We start from the raw sequence: 17274 nt of genomic DNA, 5'->3' as shown, positions 1-17274 counted from the left end.
AGCACCAATTCAGAGATGATTTGAGGATCTACAGCTGAGTGTTAAACAAGTAACATTTTTGTTAATAGTTAAGCTACTGAAATGCATTTTTAAGATTTACCTCCTGAGTTTACTATCATCACAGATAAAAAAGGGATATGTTCCTCATTTTAGGATAGTGGATGGAGCCATGCAAATCATTAATTTATGCCTCGTGGCCAGACTGTACATCCAGAACTGTTGGTTTAGAGCACAGATACAGCCTAATATTATAGAGCCATTTACTCCAAACTTCATACAGCTGTTTCAGGCTAGTTGGTCATCCTCAGGTTGGGTTCACACCATTTTCTGGACCAGATCTGGAACGCAGTGCATTGCGTTATTTGCCATGTTTTTACAGAAATTTTGCAGTGTTTGGAATTTTTTTAAATATTTTTTTTAACTTAAATTGGTCTTACAGGTAAAATGCGTTCCAGACCAGACAAAATGAGACATGCAGTATTTTTCTGGTCTGGAATGGACTGTGCTGGTGGGAACAGAGGCCAGAAATAGCATAGGGATACATTGAGATGCATTTTGGGTCCGGAAACAGTCTCGTCTGGTCTTGATGTAATCTGGATGTGTTGTGAATGGGCCCCTCTAAAATGGAAGAGCTAGAAATAACTTTTTTTTTAAGAAGAGTCTACTGTGTTTTTCAATAATTAGGGGAAGAAATATTAAAACAGTTTGATAGCTTTCCTTCATTAAACCCCCATTTCTTTTAAACATCTCGATTCAGCAGGTGTGTGTTAGGCTTAAGCTTTTACAGCTCAGACCACTTTGTGTATCTGGCTTTAGTTATAATTTTTGGTCATTGATTTTCTCGTGCAATTGTGTATTTTCTCATACACACAGTAAGCAAGAAAAAGATACAAGATTTTTCTGTATTTGGAACAACTTTATTATCATCATCATTATCATACACGGACTTCTCATGTAATTATAGACTAGGTCTTACGTCTTGTAATATGATCATGAATAACAGCCTGTGTGTAAAGATGACTCTGTATTGGTGTCCGGGTTGTATTATCTCCTGGCGGAGCCTAAAATATAACAGAAAAAAATGTAAGTTGCTCATGCTAAACCAATGGATGCATAGTTTGGTTAGTGCGGCCAGATCTTATCTTTGAGCACGGTAGAGAGCACTGATTCACTAATTGTTTATGCATTCACAGAGGTGGTGTGGATTATAAAAGTTGGAAGATATATCCTCACATATTTCAAGGACTTTATTGTATTAAGAAGGAATGGACTACACATATGGATATGCAGATTAAGTGGGAGTTGTACATCACTTGTGAGATTTAATACATAACTTTCTATATGTACACATTCTATGAGATGTACTAGCACAAGTATATGTGTTTTTGTTATTCACATTTTTTTTCAATGTTTATTATGGCTTATAGTGTCTAGAGTCCATTAGAGCAAGAGTTTTTTCTGAAGTATCATTAGCACCGGCATTGTGCACAACAGGTGTTGTGGATAACACATAATTGTTTCATCACTTTGTGATAATTTCACAATTTATAACATTTTTCTCACATTTTAGGAATATATTTTTTGAGTTTGTAAAGCGCAGTGCTATTTTTCTTTTTTCCTATTTTGGGTGTACTCACCTATTAAGCACAGCTGCTCTTAGACTGTTATTTGATTCCTAACGCAGTTTTTTTTCTATTTAACAAAAAAGTAAAGCGTAATGCTAAGGGCCCTAAGGAAAAATATATTGTATCATGTTTACATGGTTTACTATGAATTTCATGATAAGGAGGATTTTTAATTTAAAATGCTTACCAGCTACACGTACGCAGGTCGGCGTGTGTCGTTAAAAATAATACATTAAAAAAATCATTTTTTTAAAATTTCCCCGAGTCGTCGTCATGGACAATGCTGGACCCTGGATTACGATGGTGGATCAATTTCTGATTTTTGTTTTTTTAATAAAAGACTTGTGAAATACTTGTCTTTCGGGTTTTTTTTTTCAATTAAAGGAAGTTTGCTGAAGTCTGGATTTTTTGTTTTAAACACTTAATTTAGGGGGGTGGGGCGCAGCTGGGTGACCCTTAATTAAAGGGGTACCCCAATGTGAATGAGCCCCTCTGGCCGCACACCCACAACCAACGCCCCAGGGTTGTGGGGAAGAGGCCCCTGTCCCTATTGGCACGGGACAAGGTGCTTTTGAAAGGGCGACCCTGGAAAAGCACCCTCCCAGTGCTGAGGGCATGTGGCCTGGTATGGCGGGGGGGGGCTCTCTCGTCCCCCCCTTTCCTGCCCTGCCCAAATTTACCTTAAGGGCCTGGTATGACTTCATGGTGGAACCCCACACACTTTTTTTAATTTTAACTTTTTTTAATTTTAACTTGGAGTCCCTCCTAAAATTCCTACCAGACCTAAAGAGTCTGTTATGACTTTTGGGGGGAACCCCACGCTTTTTTTTTAAAGGGGGTCCCTCCTAACTTTCCTACCAGACCTAAAGGGTCTGGTATGGTTTGGGAGGGGGACCCCACGCTTTGGCTCAGCCGATCCGCATGTTGGATCGGCTGAGTCTAGCTCCCTCTGCACTTGGCTCAGCTGAACATGCAAAGGCAGCCGATGTACGGCTGAAATCAGCCGTGCTGAGCCAGAGTGAATAGCCGAATGTCGTCCGGCTCTGTTCACTTCGGCTTGGTTATTCACTCGGCTGCTTTGGTCAGCTAATTCAATAACCCCCTAAGCCTAGGTTTGTAACTTAAATAAGTTATCTGATTTCATCCCTCTAGAATAGATTAATTAAATACAGTCATCCATAGGAAACCGCTGCTATTACATGATCAATAATATTTAGAATGTTTTAGCTGAAAATACATTGTACAGTTAGTTTTACAGGAATTGTTATTTTTGATTATGTGAATATTCTTCTTTGTCTAGAAGTGCATTAATTCAGTCTATGGATCCTGACAGATTCAGTACATTTCTGCAATTTATGAACTTATCTCCATGCTTTGTCCTTTTAAAAATGCTGCAAGTGCAGAAAAAAAATACATGTTAATCTTGCCAAAAATCTAGTGAGCTCCCAACTTTCTGCAGTCAGACAACCCCGCCTATGCTTAACAGAAATATCAAGCAGTGTTATTAGCCCTGTCTAGCATAAGGGTGATAAATAGCTATTTGCATGACATTATTAATGTAGTCACACCAGCCAATCCTGTAGGACTCTTGTGCACAACCAGAAGCCCACCAGTTGAGGTATGGAGCACAAGGGGCTACACACTGCGTACCAATAATTTAAGAACATAAGTCTATGTGAATGTGCCAGAACTCAGCTGTCAAAATGATGGCTGATTCCTAGTCTGATCAGGATCCCTTTGACACTCCTCCAAGTATGCTTGTAAACAAAGCTTCCCATTTGTTAATACAGGAGTGCAGTCAGACTGACTTTGCAGAATTTGCTTATCCCACCCACTACCTGCACCTTTCTGCTGCCGGTTTACATCTCTGACCACCTCCTCTCCAGGCTGCTCCCGTCTTGGCCATCTCTCCTCCAGTTAAACTGCTTCGTTTGTGGCCAATCTTGCCTCCTAGTGGGATTACTCCGATCATGGCCATCTTTCCCTGCCACACTGTTCTGGTCCCAGCCAATCCCCCCCATCCTCAATTAAAGTTCTCTAGTCCTGGCCATCTACCTCCGTCAAAACACTCTTCTCTGATTCACAGGGTAGCAGTCTCTTGAGATCTCTGGTATTAATGTGATTATCTAATGTATGAATGGTTTTGAAGGTAAACAAAGATGTGCATATGAATGTGAAAAGCTGAAGTGAGGACAATGGTGACTAATCACTGTACTCGTGTGAAAAATCATACTATGAATGGATTTGTTTACAAACACAAATCCATTAATAAATGTACATAAAACCCCCACAAGGATAAAGACATTATTTTCCTAGAACTATAAGGGGTACTATATATAATCAGGAAAGGAGGTCTCAGCTGTGTCCTACCAAATACCATCACCCTACTGGGTGCCATTCATATTGTTCAAATATATGCACTCCTTTACTAGGGTCTAGAAATTAAATAACACTCATGAATATAATAATTGGAGAAATAATTCTGGCCATTTACCTTTGAAAAAGCTCTCATGTAGAGGGAAACGCATCAGGGCAAGTGGCCATTGTATCCTGTGGAGCCTTTTTTGTTTGCTTGTGGGATGGACTATCATGCCAACATGGATATGTGGACATATGAAAGGATGTCTGCCCTCAGGAAATGAGGTTTCACATCTGAACAATTCAGTGGGATCCGGATGAGAATCGTAAAATACATATGCTCTATATGTGGAACAGTGAGCTTTAATAGATGCAATACTAGATGCATGTTCAATATAATGTGTTACCAAACAGATTTTGTTCTGTGAAGTGTGGCATCATATAGTGCCTTGAAGTATTGGATGCACACTAGGGGACAGGGAACTCCAGCCCCTCAGGATGTGTGACATATTGTGAAGCACCTGTTTGAATATACAGTAAATGATATGGTGGTGTCATGACACAACAGGATTGGTCTAACGGATCCCATCTTGAGATACATGCATATGCGAATGCATAGAAGGAACTGTGCACTATTTATAACAATATTAAGGATTCACAGGAAGTTTAGCTTATGACCCAATACGCATGTTGGTCTGCATGCGTTGTTTACAACTGAATTCAGGAAATCTATACAGCACTGGACTTTTCATCCACAAATGTGGTGGAAGCCAAAGCATTGAAGGGCATTGATATACTGTATGTTAAGCATAGTCAGATCTGGAATGCAGTGCATTGCGTTTTGCCACATTTTTACCATGATTGTGAAGCATTTTGAAGCATTTTCTTTTTTTGTTGCTTAAAATGGGCTTTCAGGTGGGTTCCAGTGTGATTGTATGTTTTTTTGCATTCCAGACCAGACAAAATGAGACATGCAGTATTTTTATGGCCTGGTCTGGAACGGACTGTGCTGGTGTGAACAGAGGCCAGAAATAGCATACGGATACATTAGGTTGCAATATGGGTCCAGAAACAATCTGGTCTGGTCTGGAGATGATCTGGATGTGGTGTGAATGGGCCCTTAAGAATATGTAAATACATCAAAGCTTGGCCATAGTTACACTTTTTTTTAATTTCTGTTCGCTAATAAGGCAGCCAAGAACTTGGATGAAGCCAAAAGAAATTACATCAATGTCATCACCAGGCATACAGGAAACTTGGCTGATTGGCCACAATTTGTTTGCTTCAGTGTATGACCTTTGCTTAATAACAAGTAGCATCCACATCTAAATCACAACTTACAGAAACTATCCTTGGCAACATCTAGTATTGTCTTATTAAACATCTCCAGCCTTTGAAGTATCTAGGCTCTATTACTGGGTAACTACTGAACAAACTTTACAGTTTAATAAAGAATGGAATTCATTATATGAGCATTTATCAAACCAGGCAGTCAGTAGGATAGGATAAAAACAGAAAATCAATCATTTACTTTGGAGGAAGAAAACAACTGAACAATGTTTAGTATGGTCTATGTAGTAGACAAACAAATATTTTATGTAGAGTGGGTTTTAAAAGCCATGTCACTGTATCAAATAAATAACAGCAAAGTGACAGTTTACAATGCAGCCTGATATCTGTATCATCTCGATCTGAAATTCCTGTAAACAATTTATCGTTTTATTTCAATGGAGATGTACTAAATCAGCCTATGGACTTGTTCACACGAATTACAGTGCATTCCCGCGCGGTTAGCTGCTGGAACGTACTGCATTGCATCCCGGCCGCCTTCCTGCATTCAGGGGCGGGAGGGGTTGTGATTGTGCAGTGAAGGCAATGGCACAGCAGCCCCGGCCTCCGCCCGCAGTGCGATCGCCCGCACCAGAATGCGTGGCACATCAATGCCTGCGTTCTGGTCCAGTGCAATATGAAAAAATAGTGCATGCAGCATTTTTTTCAGATCGCACTGGACCGCAATGCAGGCACTGATGTACCACGCATTCTGGTGCAGGTGATTGCACTTTGGGCGGAAGGCGTGGCTGCGGTGCCATTAACTTCAATGCACCACCACACTCCCTGCCAACCCAAAACGCAGGGGGGAGTTTAGTATGTGATACAGTGCATTCCAGCGGCAAACCGCGCTGGAACTCACTAACTCGTGTGAACAAGTTAAATGTAGATACGAAAACACTGCTCCAGGGGATAAATGCATCATTTTTAGCAACCAGGTAAGGACTAGGCTTTGTAGATCTTAGCCATCAGGTAATAATCAACACTTTTCGGTGTAAAATTGTCTTCTTTCTTGTAGCCACTCCCCAGAAAGGACAGTGTCAGAACCAATTCAGAGATGATTTGAGGATCTACAGCTGAGTGATACACAGATCAACTACATTTATGTTAATAGCTAGGGCACTTTTAAGTTAGGCGTTTTTAATATTTAACTCCTTAGTTCAGTGTCAATTTAAAGGGGGTATCACTCTCTCACAACCATGCCTCCAACTTATTTGTGTTTTCTCATGCAAGGTGGTCCATCAGGGAAGCATTGCACTAATATGAAATAATCTGGCTTTGAAATACTCCTGATGAGTGGAGATCCATCCTAATACTAGTGACCCTGCCATAAGGTATAGGCCAGCATGTTAATTATTTTGCCAGGAGCCACATAAAGCGGATATATCAATTTTCAGAGGCTTTCAACCTTAAACAGCAACTAAACTCTGTATTATTTGCCCATAAAAAGACAATGCCTGCATATACTGTTCTCTTACTTTATACTTACATACTGTATACTTTTAAGATAGTGGACAGAACCACGCAAATCATTACATTGTGCAAGACACAGCCTAATATTATAGAGACATTCATTCCACCTGCATACAGCTGATTCAGGTTTGTTGGCTATCATCAGTGCATGTTTGGGATCAATGGCTTCTATGAAGTAGGGCTTGAGGACCAACAAGGACGTATAACCTAGGTCCTAGAAGGTCATTGTGAAAGGGACTAAGCGAACCAAAAAAAAACCTCCAGTGAAGCAGTGTGTAGCAAAGTAAAGTCTTCTTAGAACAGAGTGAATGCCCGTGCCTTATTCCATCACATAGCCAGTTCCCCCACCCTAAAATGTGTAAAAAATGTGTTTCACACTGGTTAAGTAAAGGTTTTGGTTCCTTTAGATTCTCCTAATCAAAATCTGCTGTGGTATATTTTCTTTTTAATAATGCGGGAAAGGATTTTAATTGTTTGCTAACAAGATTGCTATTGAAAAAATGTAAGCAAAGTATTATAAATTATAGAAAGGAACCACGGTGACAAATCCTCTCTATTAAACAGTGCCACGGTATGTTATCATAAAAGCAATAAAGTCAAGAATGGGGACAGAACACACTGTATACATACCATTTTTCATTATAACTACACTGTAAGTCAGGAACCATGTTTTAAAATACCACAAAACTGACATTTATTTGCTTTCCTAATGAACTACCTGATACCTCTGTATATTTAAAAGTGTATGATAAAAAGGTTCCATGATGGATTCCCCTTTTACACAACCTAAAAAAACAAGGAATACATATTTCTAAGTGTGACTGAGCCATGAACAATGACTCTCTGATGTTTAAAAGACCGTGCAGATCCCTCATTTCAAACAGATCCTTAAATATATAAACACACAAAGGAGTGACAATATTAGTCCTCAAGTTGCTAAGTGATACCACTTGTGAAGCCATGAAGCACAGGCAATAAAAACAGAGCAGAATCCTTAAAACATATGGTAATGTGAGAGGAGAAGTGAAAATTGCCGCCTTGCTCTGAGAAAAATATTTACCTTAGGATCCACGTTTAGTATTTTCCTGTCCCTCTTATTTTTGAACAGTAATCCTGATGAATTTTCTGCAATCACTTGGTAATTTGGACTTGCATTTGAAGTTGAAACATGGGTTTCCCAGTTATAAAAACTGCAAAAACAAAAAAGCAAAGAAATTAAGCAAATACTTTTCACTGACTGCACTGCACATCAAAGACATTAATTTTCATGCCTAAAGAGATCCTGTCACCTGACCATTCATTTCAACAACAATCTTCCCATAAGATTATATGTGCATTTAATATACTGTACATTATGCATGTTAATTTACCTGTACAAACCTCCCTTGTGTAGACATCCAAAATCACTCAAACTGTTGCTGGGCAGGACCATCTTGGATATGGCCCTGGCAGCCTTATAGTTGTCACTCAAATGACATCCTAAAGTATTTCCCTTCACTCCTCCCCTGGATGCGACATAACATAAAGAGTTTGGGGTGGAAGGAGGGTGGAGGAACTGGCCCAGCATAGACACAGATTTCTCCAGAAGAAGCGTGATCTATGATGTGAAAAGGAGGTAGGGGGCTACTGATGAAGAGTGCGTTTTTGCCCCCGAAACACATTGTATATTGCTTTCTGAATCATTAAAGCTGTTTTGGACTCTTTTATGATTTTGCTCTGGCGCTACTTCCTTGGTTATTGCTTTGAGTGACATTCCTGAATACTCATCTGAGGGTAGTCGTGTTCCCATGTGAGCCCTACCACCAAAGCCAGTGAGCTTTAGGAATGACTGTGTAAATAAGCACTGAAGTCCCAGTGCCTCTTGGGTGAACCCTTTAGGATGTTTTTTGCAGTCTGTTTCTACATTGGGGAGATTTCCCTTCACTTTGAGCCAGGACAGAAAATTATGAAAGAACACATTTGTAAGGACAAATATACCTTTTTGCAGTAAAAGGAAAGGGTTAGAACCTAAGTCTGGTTATTATCACTGTCTGCATGTTCCTTTCCCAGTAACAACTGTTGCCCTCATTTCTTGCCCTCTGCTGTCTGAGGGAAAGGACTTGAGGTGAAGTCTCCCCAACAGGATCACCAATCAAAACCTGATAGATTTGTATTATTGGCCTAACCAATGTTTTGGGGAAGTTGGCCTTTCAAAATAATTTTACTGTCTCTTCTCACCCAGAGACTATTTCCTTGAGGGTAGAGCTGTGAATGATATCAGAATTTTCAACTGCACTGCATTGGGTAAATCTGCTAGCATTCTTAGCGGAGCTTTTGATCTCTGCTGCGTTACATTGACTTACTGCCAATTATAAACAACAGTGTTTGCACTTTGTGTTATTTTTTAGAATCTCATTGCACTAAATTGGCCAACCAGTTATTTCATAATAAAGCCAAATGTTTTATGTCCTTTTTTTATTGTAAGTAGAAAGGTAAAAAGCTGAATTAAGTTTTTTATGTTATTTGGGTCCCCATTGGAAAGATCCACCGTTGCCATTTATACTGGCTAAAATAGTCACTGGGATAGTAAGTAAGGGCAAAATTCAGATCTAATGGTTGTCACTGGAAGTGGTATAGAGGGAATATATTCCTATTAGGATACCTGTTACAGTGATAATAATCAAAGGTAAGATTTCCTTGATGTGTCTCTGGGACAGAAAGTCAGAGCAATAAAAATATGACAGAGCTTAAGCCTTCCCCATCCAATCCAAAACTTAAAAAAGAAAAGTCTGAAGTTCTGCATTGTCCCTCTATTATTAATTAAACTTAGAAACATCATGGGGGCTCTTAATGCCATTTAGGGCCCCCCCCCCCCTATATTAGGTTGCCTGATTGTTGCATATTACACATTAACTACTACTATAAATCACATACTGTTATGGATGGATCACAACTTTGTATAAAGGCGTGCAGTGAAAAGTTCCTGGATGTATTTTTAATGGTGGATTGAGTCAGGGTCACAGCACTGATAGTTCTGCATCTGTTTCTCAGTCCCAACCATGCGCATACAGCCAGATAGGATCATAAGGCATGGTAAATGCACTTAGCACACTATACTCATGTGTCATATTGATCCAAATAGCAAAGCACATAAACATCTCAAACATCTGGAGTGAGCAATTAACATATATCATTTTCAGAAAGCAAGCTCATGACAAGGAAGAAGATTGCAACTTTCTTTCTAAGTAGTATCGGAACCTAATGAACTCATTGTAAGCTTTTACGCTCTAGCTTGTAAGAGTGCACCCAATGTTTGGCAATAAACACCACAGAAACCCAAAATGCGGTATGCAGCATCTATGTACTACTGAGCATGTAATAATTGCCGTATTTAACAGAGAACAATATCATTGAACATTTTAAAGTTTATACACAGCACTATAATGCGCTGCCACTCGTACATTTTTAAAACAGTAATAGTGTTACTGAACTGTGTACATGCCCTTCTGGAGCTGATACTTACATATGTTCCATCATGGAGAGTACTCAATTAAGGTAATTAAAACAAAAAAAAGTAATTTGCATATGTTGTTATATATTTTTTGATGGTGATTATGATACATGCTGGAAAATCTGTATACATGAGAATTGATTCTTTAACTTTATGACCACCAGAATTTAAAGTGAACCTGATTAGCCTTAAGCACTGTTTTTTTTTTTTTGCAACAAGATTTTATTGATGAAACAAAAGCAGATTAATACAACAAGATGTCATAAGCACTGTTGTTTTTTTGGGCACAGTTTTAGGTCCAATCACCATGCAGTACCTGCAAATTCTCCTAGGATCTCCTAGGATCCTAGGTCCAGATTATACACAAAGAACTGACTTGTCTTTATGTCAAAATTAATCCCTGAACCCTATTCCACTGTTCCTGTTTACTCATTCTTATTCAACTATCAAATTACAGAAATGCAGTGGACAGTAGAGGTTCTTGCATTTGACAGCTGAAAGGGGTGGTACTTAGTACTATGATGGGGTAGATCTTAATCTCGGCTTAGAGAGAAGTTGAGATCCTGTATACAGCCTGGGCCTGTGTTCTCCAGGGGGACACAAGGAACAATTTGAAGACTGCACTTCACCTCTGTTACTTTTTAGGCCAGGTCTGTTACGCATTAATAAGTTGTGTTTGGAGTAGTGCTCCACTCACATTGATAAAAGAAAGATTTACCATCAGTCATGATAAGAGACCTGGTCATCCCTGGCTATCCAAAAAGAAACATACAGAAATGGGCAAAAATTTCCAACATGGTTCTTTCTACTTTTTTTCTAATCTAGTCTTTATTAAATCACAGGTATTAAATCAACGGTTATCCATTATCCTTAGGGGTCTTTAGACATGAATAGCATGCCTTTCTCACAGTTATTTGAGCATCCAAACCGCCCATTTAAATGAAGCCAGTCATATATGTGCATCAGGTAATATTTGACCATTACATATCCCACAGTGAATTGGTTTCAGTACCTGTGATTTGCAACTTTTAGATACATTCCAATGTTGTTAAAGTAACTGAGGAATTTACATTAGGGAGCACCACTTAATTAGGGCTTTATTCACACCATCTTCCTAAATGAGTCATAATTGGTTTTGTGGTCTGGCAGAAGATAAATACGTTCTTGAGTCCTTGCGGGGAAAAAATATGCAACAGTGGATGCAATCCAAGGTCACTAATGCACAATCAGTATCCAGGAATACCACATAAAGCACACACAGGAGATGCTAATGTCTGAGATAGATTTCTGTTCCATTACATGGAAAGATGTCTCCTGATTCGACATGTGCAGGTCATTTATAAGGGCCTGAGATAACTTGAGGGAAACTATTACTCTTTATCATACAAATCATCCTAGAAAACATCAAAGGGGAAATAAAGAAACAAATGTACATCTTCCCTGGAGTTTTACACACAATTGCTCAAATAAAGCTGAATAAACATTTTCAGAGATTACTAATGCCTTTGACATTATTATAATGTTAAACAGAAACACTATACACTGCATAAGACTGAGGTTCTGTTAGAAAGGTTGCAATAGTCTGTGTAACAGTAACCTGGCGAATAGCAGAAGCAAAGGGGTCTAAAGTAACAGGCTTTGGCTAGTATAAGGGCAGCGCGTTGAAGCGCTGCTATATCGCTGCTCCCAGGTAACTGCAGGTATTCCACCTTTGTGAGTGTGTGAATATCTGCTGCTCCCACTGCATGCTGTGGCTCCTCTGGATGGCTCATACGCAGGGGCGTAACTAGAAATCACAGGGCCCCATAGCAAAATTTTGTATGGGGCCCCCTGATTGCTAGTTATGCCACTTGCAGAGCCCACCTGATATATTATTATTATTATTATACAGGATTTATATAGCGCCAACAGTTTGCACAGCGCTTTACAATATAGGTCAGATATTTAAATCACAATACAATTCAAGACAAGATGGTAAGGAGGGCCCTGCCCCTGAGGGCTTACAATCTAAAAATATATATATATACCAAAAAGATATAAAAAGATATACCAAACAGCCCACCTGAGAGTGAGCCTGCAGAGCCCACCATAGACTCTCTATAGTGGGCTCTGCAGTGTCACAGATGGGCTGCACACCTCTTAGCTGTCAGCGCTGTCAGCCTCCGTGGTCGCCGGGCCCCGCCTCCTCTTCCGTCGACGGGTCCCGCCTCCTCTTACATCACTGGCCCCACCTGCTCTTAGGTCACTGGCCAGTGATGCAAGAGGAGGTGGGGTTGCTCTTAGGAGGGCCCCGCCTCCTCCTTCACTGCGAACGCTGGCCTCTTCTGCCGTAGCTGCTGGCTGTCACTGACACAGCTCCACAGCGGCTGTGAGGGGAAACGCCGCTACTGAGCTGTGTCAGTGACAGCCAGCAGCCTACATGCCATAGCGACCCAGGCGGCCCACACGGCATCAGAGGGATGCCCTGGCCGGGCCCCTCTGTGCCCAGGCGCCACTGCTCATACGTCATTACAGAACACACAAACCAAGGGAGGGAACCATAGTGTGCATCAGTGAAGCAGGTATTCGATACATCCTGAAGTGTCAAACACCTGCAGCAGCCAGTATAGCACCAATGCAGAGGTGTTTGATCACAGGCAGGTGGAACAGTAAACAGCTTCCTCATTTTCCTTGTATGCTGAATTCTCTTTTAACTTGGTAGTGATGGGGTATCTTTAGTTATACAGACCTAAATGGGAGTACGGCTGCTACTTTAAACAAGCTGTTATTAGGCCTCAGTCAAGTTTCCAGTAGTAATGAAACATGACTGCATGCTACAAGATGGGGCTGTCATGTAACTAGAGAGAATGTCATGTTATTGGAGAGAATGTTGGTTCAGAGAGAGGCGACTGTGTCAGAGAACATAAGCTGTGTCACAGAGAGAATGGTATGTCAGAAAAAGAAACAGCCATGTGAGAGACTGTCCATTGAGAGAAAAGAATGTCTTATGAGAAAGCTTGCCTAATGTGAAAAACAATACCTATTATTGTTGAGAATAAAAGCTGCTTGAAGGTAGATGAAAATTCTAATGCCCTGGGTATGGCCAGCCATACTAAAGAGAGAATGACTGCAAACAAATCAGTGAAAGATTGCTTATTTAAGAGTCATTGCCCTATTAACACCTGCTGCACTCCAGTGCCTAGAGAAAGACTGAAATGCCTACATAGCTTGTCGGTGGCTCGTTGGGTGATATTACTCCTGCCTCCCAGTGGTAATGTCACTACGTGCTTCACTCTGGTCCAGCCTTTCTAACCCTCCTCTGGCTGGCACAGCCATGTAAACTATGATGCCGCAATGAAAACATTGTACAATGGTGATAGTAGAATCAATACTAAATTGTCTACTCTGAGGTCCCTAAAAATTATGCATGGCCACCACATGAGATTGGAGGAAATTAAGCTTAGTTTCAAACTGCATAGGAAATTCTTTACTGTTAGAGCAGTAAAAAGGTGGAGCTTCCTTCCCCAGGTAGTGGTATCAGCCAAGAGCATAGATCTTCTCATAAAAATCTTAGATGTCTTCTTCAGTAAATACAATATACATATGAATGGGAATTCTTAGTGACTCATACAAATACATACATAGGTTGAACTGGATGGACCCATGTCGTTTTTCAACCTTAACAATTGTGTAACTAGAAATGGCTGAGCAGATCCAGGCAAAGAGGAGCTTGTATGACTATACAGGAGTAAAAGTGCCAAATTACCACTAAATGAGTCTCTTAAGTTTCTCACCAAATTCTGGAGCAAGGGCACGTCAAACATAACCTTATCTTACTAAGTATTACTAACCATTAAGAACAGTCAATATATCACATCCTGATCGAATCTGTGCTATGCAGGGTTCAGAAATATTCAGAGAAGCATATGTCTTTAACCTGAATATACACTACTAAAAACAAGCCAAATAGATAAATGGCATTGATAACTTGCTATATTGTAATGTTTATGTCAAATATAATAGAAAGAAACTAAGAGCATGGTAAAATAAACTGAAACAGAAAATGCAAGGAAGCCAACGACAGGTTTCAGATACTTTAGGTGTGGTCTGATACTGAAACATAAATTAAAATAAATTCAAACCTGCTCTGGAAGGAATGATACAAAGGAAACTAAGGTTATGGGAAATGCCTCTGGATAAAAGATCGATGAACTGGTTGGGAAAAAGATTGAGCCAACTTAAACATGGGTAATTTAAATCACTGCGCCTGAATGAACCCCTTCCAAGGTTATTTCCACAGAACATTTGATAAAGATGTTATTAACGAAAAATAGATGTGGTTTTATAACATAATATTTCATTTCTAATATATCCAGAGAAGAATTTCACAGGATGTATAAACGTACTAAAGCAAAAGATTAGAAAACACATGTTATATAGAGTATTTCAAACTATTTACCTTGGACCGCTTTACATAAATGACATCACCAAATGAGAAACAATCAAGGACATATCTTGCTGTACCTGTTTAAAATGTGTTTATAATGGTGCTAAAATGTTCTCTTATGACGCACAAAATAATATATGTGTTTTGTTCTGAAATGACCACACTTAAAAGGTGTGTTAGCCTGACTCTTAGGCCTTGTTCACACCAAACACTATGCGTTCTGGCCCGATTATGGCCAGAACGCACTGCATCGCATTACGGCCGGCTCATTATGTTATGGGGCAGGAGGGGGCGTGGTGGCCCATTGAAGTAAATGGCACTGTAGCCACGTCCTCCAGGCGCAATGAGTTCGGCCGCGCGGGAACGCAAGGCACATTATGCCTGCGTGGTCTGGTCCGAACAAAATGCTACAAGCACTATGTTGTTCAGACCGCAATGCAGTGCGTTCTGGCCAGAATCGGGCCAGAACGCACTGTGTTTGGTGTGAACGAGGCCTAAAAGAAGAACTCCGGGCAGCATGAAACTGAACCCTTACAGTGGGGCTACCCCTGCACTGCATGGGTTAAGTGCTCATTTTGTCTAGGGTAAAAGGCTAAAATAACAAAAATATACTTACCCGATCCTCAGTCCTGCCGGATTGCTAGACTAGTTCCTGCAGCCCCCTCCACTTGGGCGATCTAAGGAACCATGAGTCACCACGTCTAATACAGTGTATTAGATGTGAGGACACTGATGGACATTTCGGCAGAGTGTGGGGGGGGGGGGAGGCCGGTCTAGCAGCCAGCCAGGACTGAGGGATCAGGGGATCATATCTTTGTTATTTTAGACCCGAGATGTCAACAAGCACTTAACCCTTGCAGTGTGGGGGTAGCCCCACTGCAAGAATTAAGTTGTATTCTGCCCAGAGTTCTTCTTTAATAACCCTAGCCATACTTGGTAATAGCTTTATGGTCAGTACAGGCAAAACATATGACAAATTTATCACACATCAACATTGATATACCTACAGTGTCAACTTGCTTTTCAGGACCCAGTTTTATCTTAACCACTTCCAGTAGGTTTACCTAAATACACGTCATCTGCTGGAAGTGGTTATACCATGAACACGGTTGCTGCTGGTACTATTTTAAACAGCAGACGATTTCTGTTTAAATACATGTGATCCGGCATCTGTACAGGCACCAGATCGCTTCCCGTGCTCCTCGTTCTCCCGTGCGAGCCCGGGACTGACATGTTGGGTCTCCCCTGATGGTTAGGCTTCCAGCCGCTGATCTCTCCTCCAATCAGTGGACCCGGCAGTGATGTGCATTACATCACTTCCGGAGTCACTGTGCACATTCTTTAGCTCCTAGAGGAGGAAGAAGCTGGTGAAGCAGATCTCTACTTCATCAGCTTCTTTGGGGTCCCTAGGAGACAGCAGGGGTCTCAAAGACCTCTGATGTCTCCATAAAGAGGACCTGCCACATTATATTTGCTATTACATAGGGGGCTTGTTATCCCCCTATGTGATAGGAATAAAGTTAAGTGGAAAAAAATAGTAAAAATTAAAGTAACAGATAAAAAAAATAAAAAAATGCAAAAAAAGTTTTTTAAAGCCCCCCCGCCCCCAACGTACATGCACATACAATGCAAACACGCGTCGGATGCACCTACGTGCAAAAACAAAATTTGCGCCACACGTTACATTTTGTCACGAGTATCGGAGTGAGAGCAATAATTTTAGGCCCATCAATCACTGCTAACACTAAACTGATGAGCAGTAAAAGCGTTTAAAACGTCGCCTATGGGAAATTTTGGTTATTGTAGTTTTTTGCGGTTTCATGTTAAGGCTTGACATGTTTGGTAACTATTTATCCTGCATGCCCCATTCTTTTATATTTTACCAAGAAATTGGGTATTATATTCTGTTTCTGTGCACTAAATGTCATTTTAGTGTATTTTATCCTAAAAATACTTGTTTGATAAACATTTGCGCAAATACCGTGCAACATAAAAAATTGGAACAAGCATCCTTTTATGCTACAGAGACTCTGCTTTCAGAAAATATATCATTGTTTGGGGGTCTGAAGTTGTTTTCTAGCCAAAAATTCAGATTTTATCATGTGTGTGCAAATGGAAGAAATTGTTCCAGGCAGCAAGTAGTTAAAGGGGTTGTCTGTTAAAAACATTAAGTGAAAGTTCCATTAGTTCTGTCAGGTGCACACATTCAGTGACAGTTAAGAAAAGGTTTCTAAATCCGAAAACAAAAATGTTATTTTAATACGCAGCTTACCAGTCCTTAGCTATGGTGACTCTATCCGTTTACTTTTCTCCAGGGTTTTTTTCCTTTTGTTTTCTACTGATGATTAGGCATGAGCTCATGTCCAAACCAAATCCTAAGCTCCTCTGAACCCAGAAGGAGCTCCTCCTAAACACGGAAGGAAGCTTCTTCCATGCCGCTCAATCAGTTGTGTGTGGAATTCCCAGCCCACAGCTTGATGCAAGCAAATGGGCGGGTTGTAGAGATGTTGATGACCTTATATGGCTACATGCATATATTTTGAAAATTACATTTACCTATGTGGCCATATAAA

The 17274-nt window shown here is 40.4% G+C and overlaps 1 protein-coding gene across 1 annotated transcript in view; it reads right to left on the bottom strand.

Moving 5' to 3' along the window:
- Positions 1-964: 964 nt before the first annotated feature.
- Positions 965-17274, bottom strand: part of CUNH4orf22 (chromosome unknown C4orf22 homolog) — a 338023-nt gene continuing 321713 nt past the window's right edge. Inside the window, exons 5-6 of the mRNA XM_018559002.1 lie at positions 7846-7975; positions 965-1061 (exon numbers count right to left, since the gene is read on the bottom strand). Of these exons, the coding sequence (XP_018414504.1) occupies positions 966-1061; positions 7846-7975 (226 nt within the window). The 3' untranslated portion in view covers position 965. The remainder of the gene's footprint in view (positions 1062-7845; positions 7976-17274) is intronic.

The sequence above is a fragment of the Nanorana parkeri genome, unplaced genomic scaffold (genome assembly GCF_000935625.1).
Source record: "Nanorana parkeri isolate BGI_ZX_2015 unplaced genomic scaffold, ASM93562v1 scaffold374, whole genome shotgun sequence".
In the NCBI taxonomy this organism is placed as follows: Eukaryota; Metazoa; Chordata; class Amphibia; order Anura; family Dicroglossidae; genus Nanorana; species Nanorana parkeri.
This window is presented reverse-complemented; position numbering and strand designations above follow the sequence as displayed.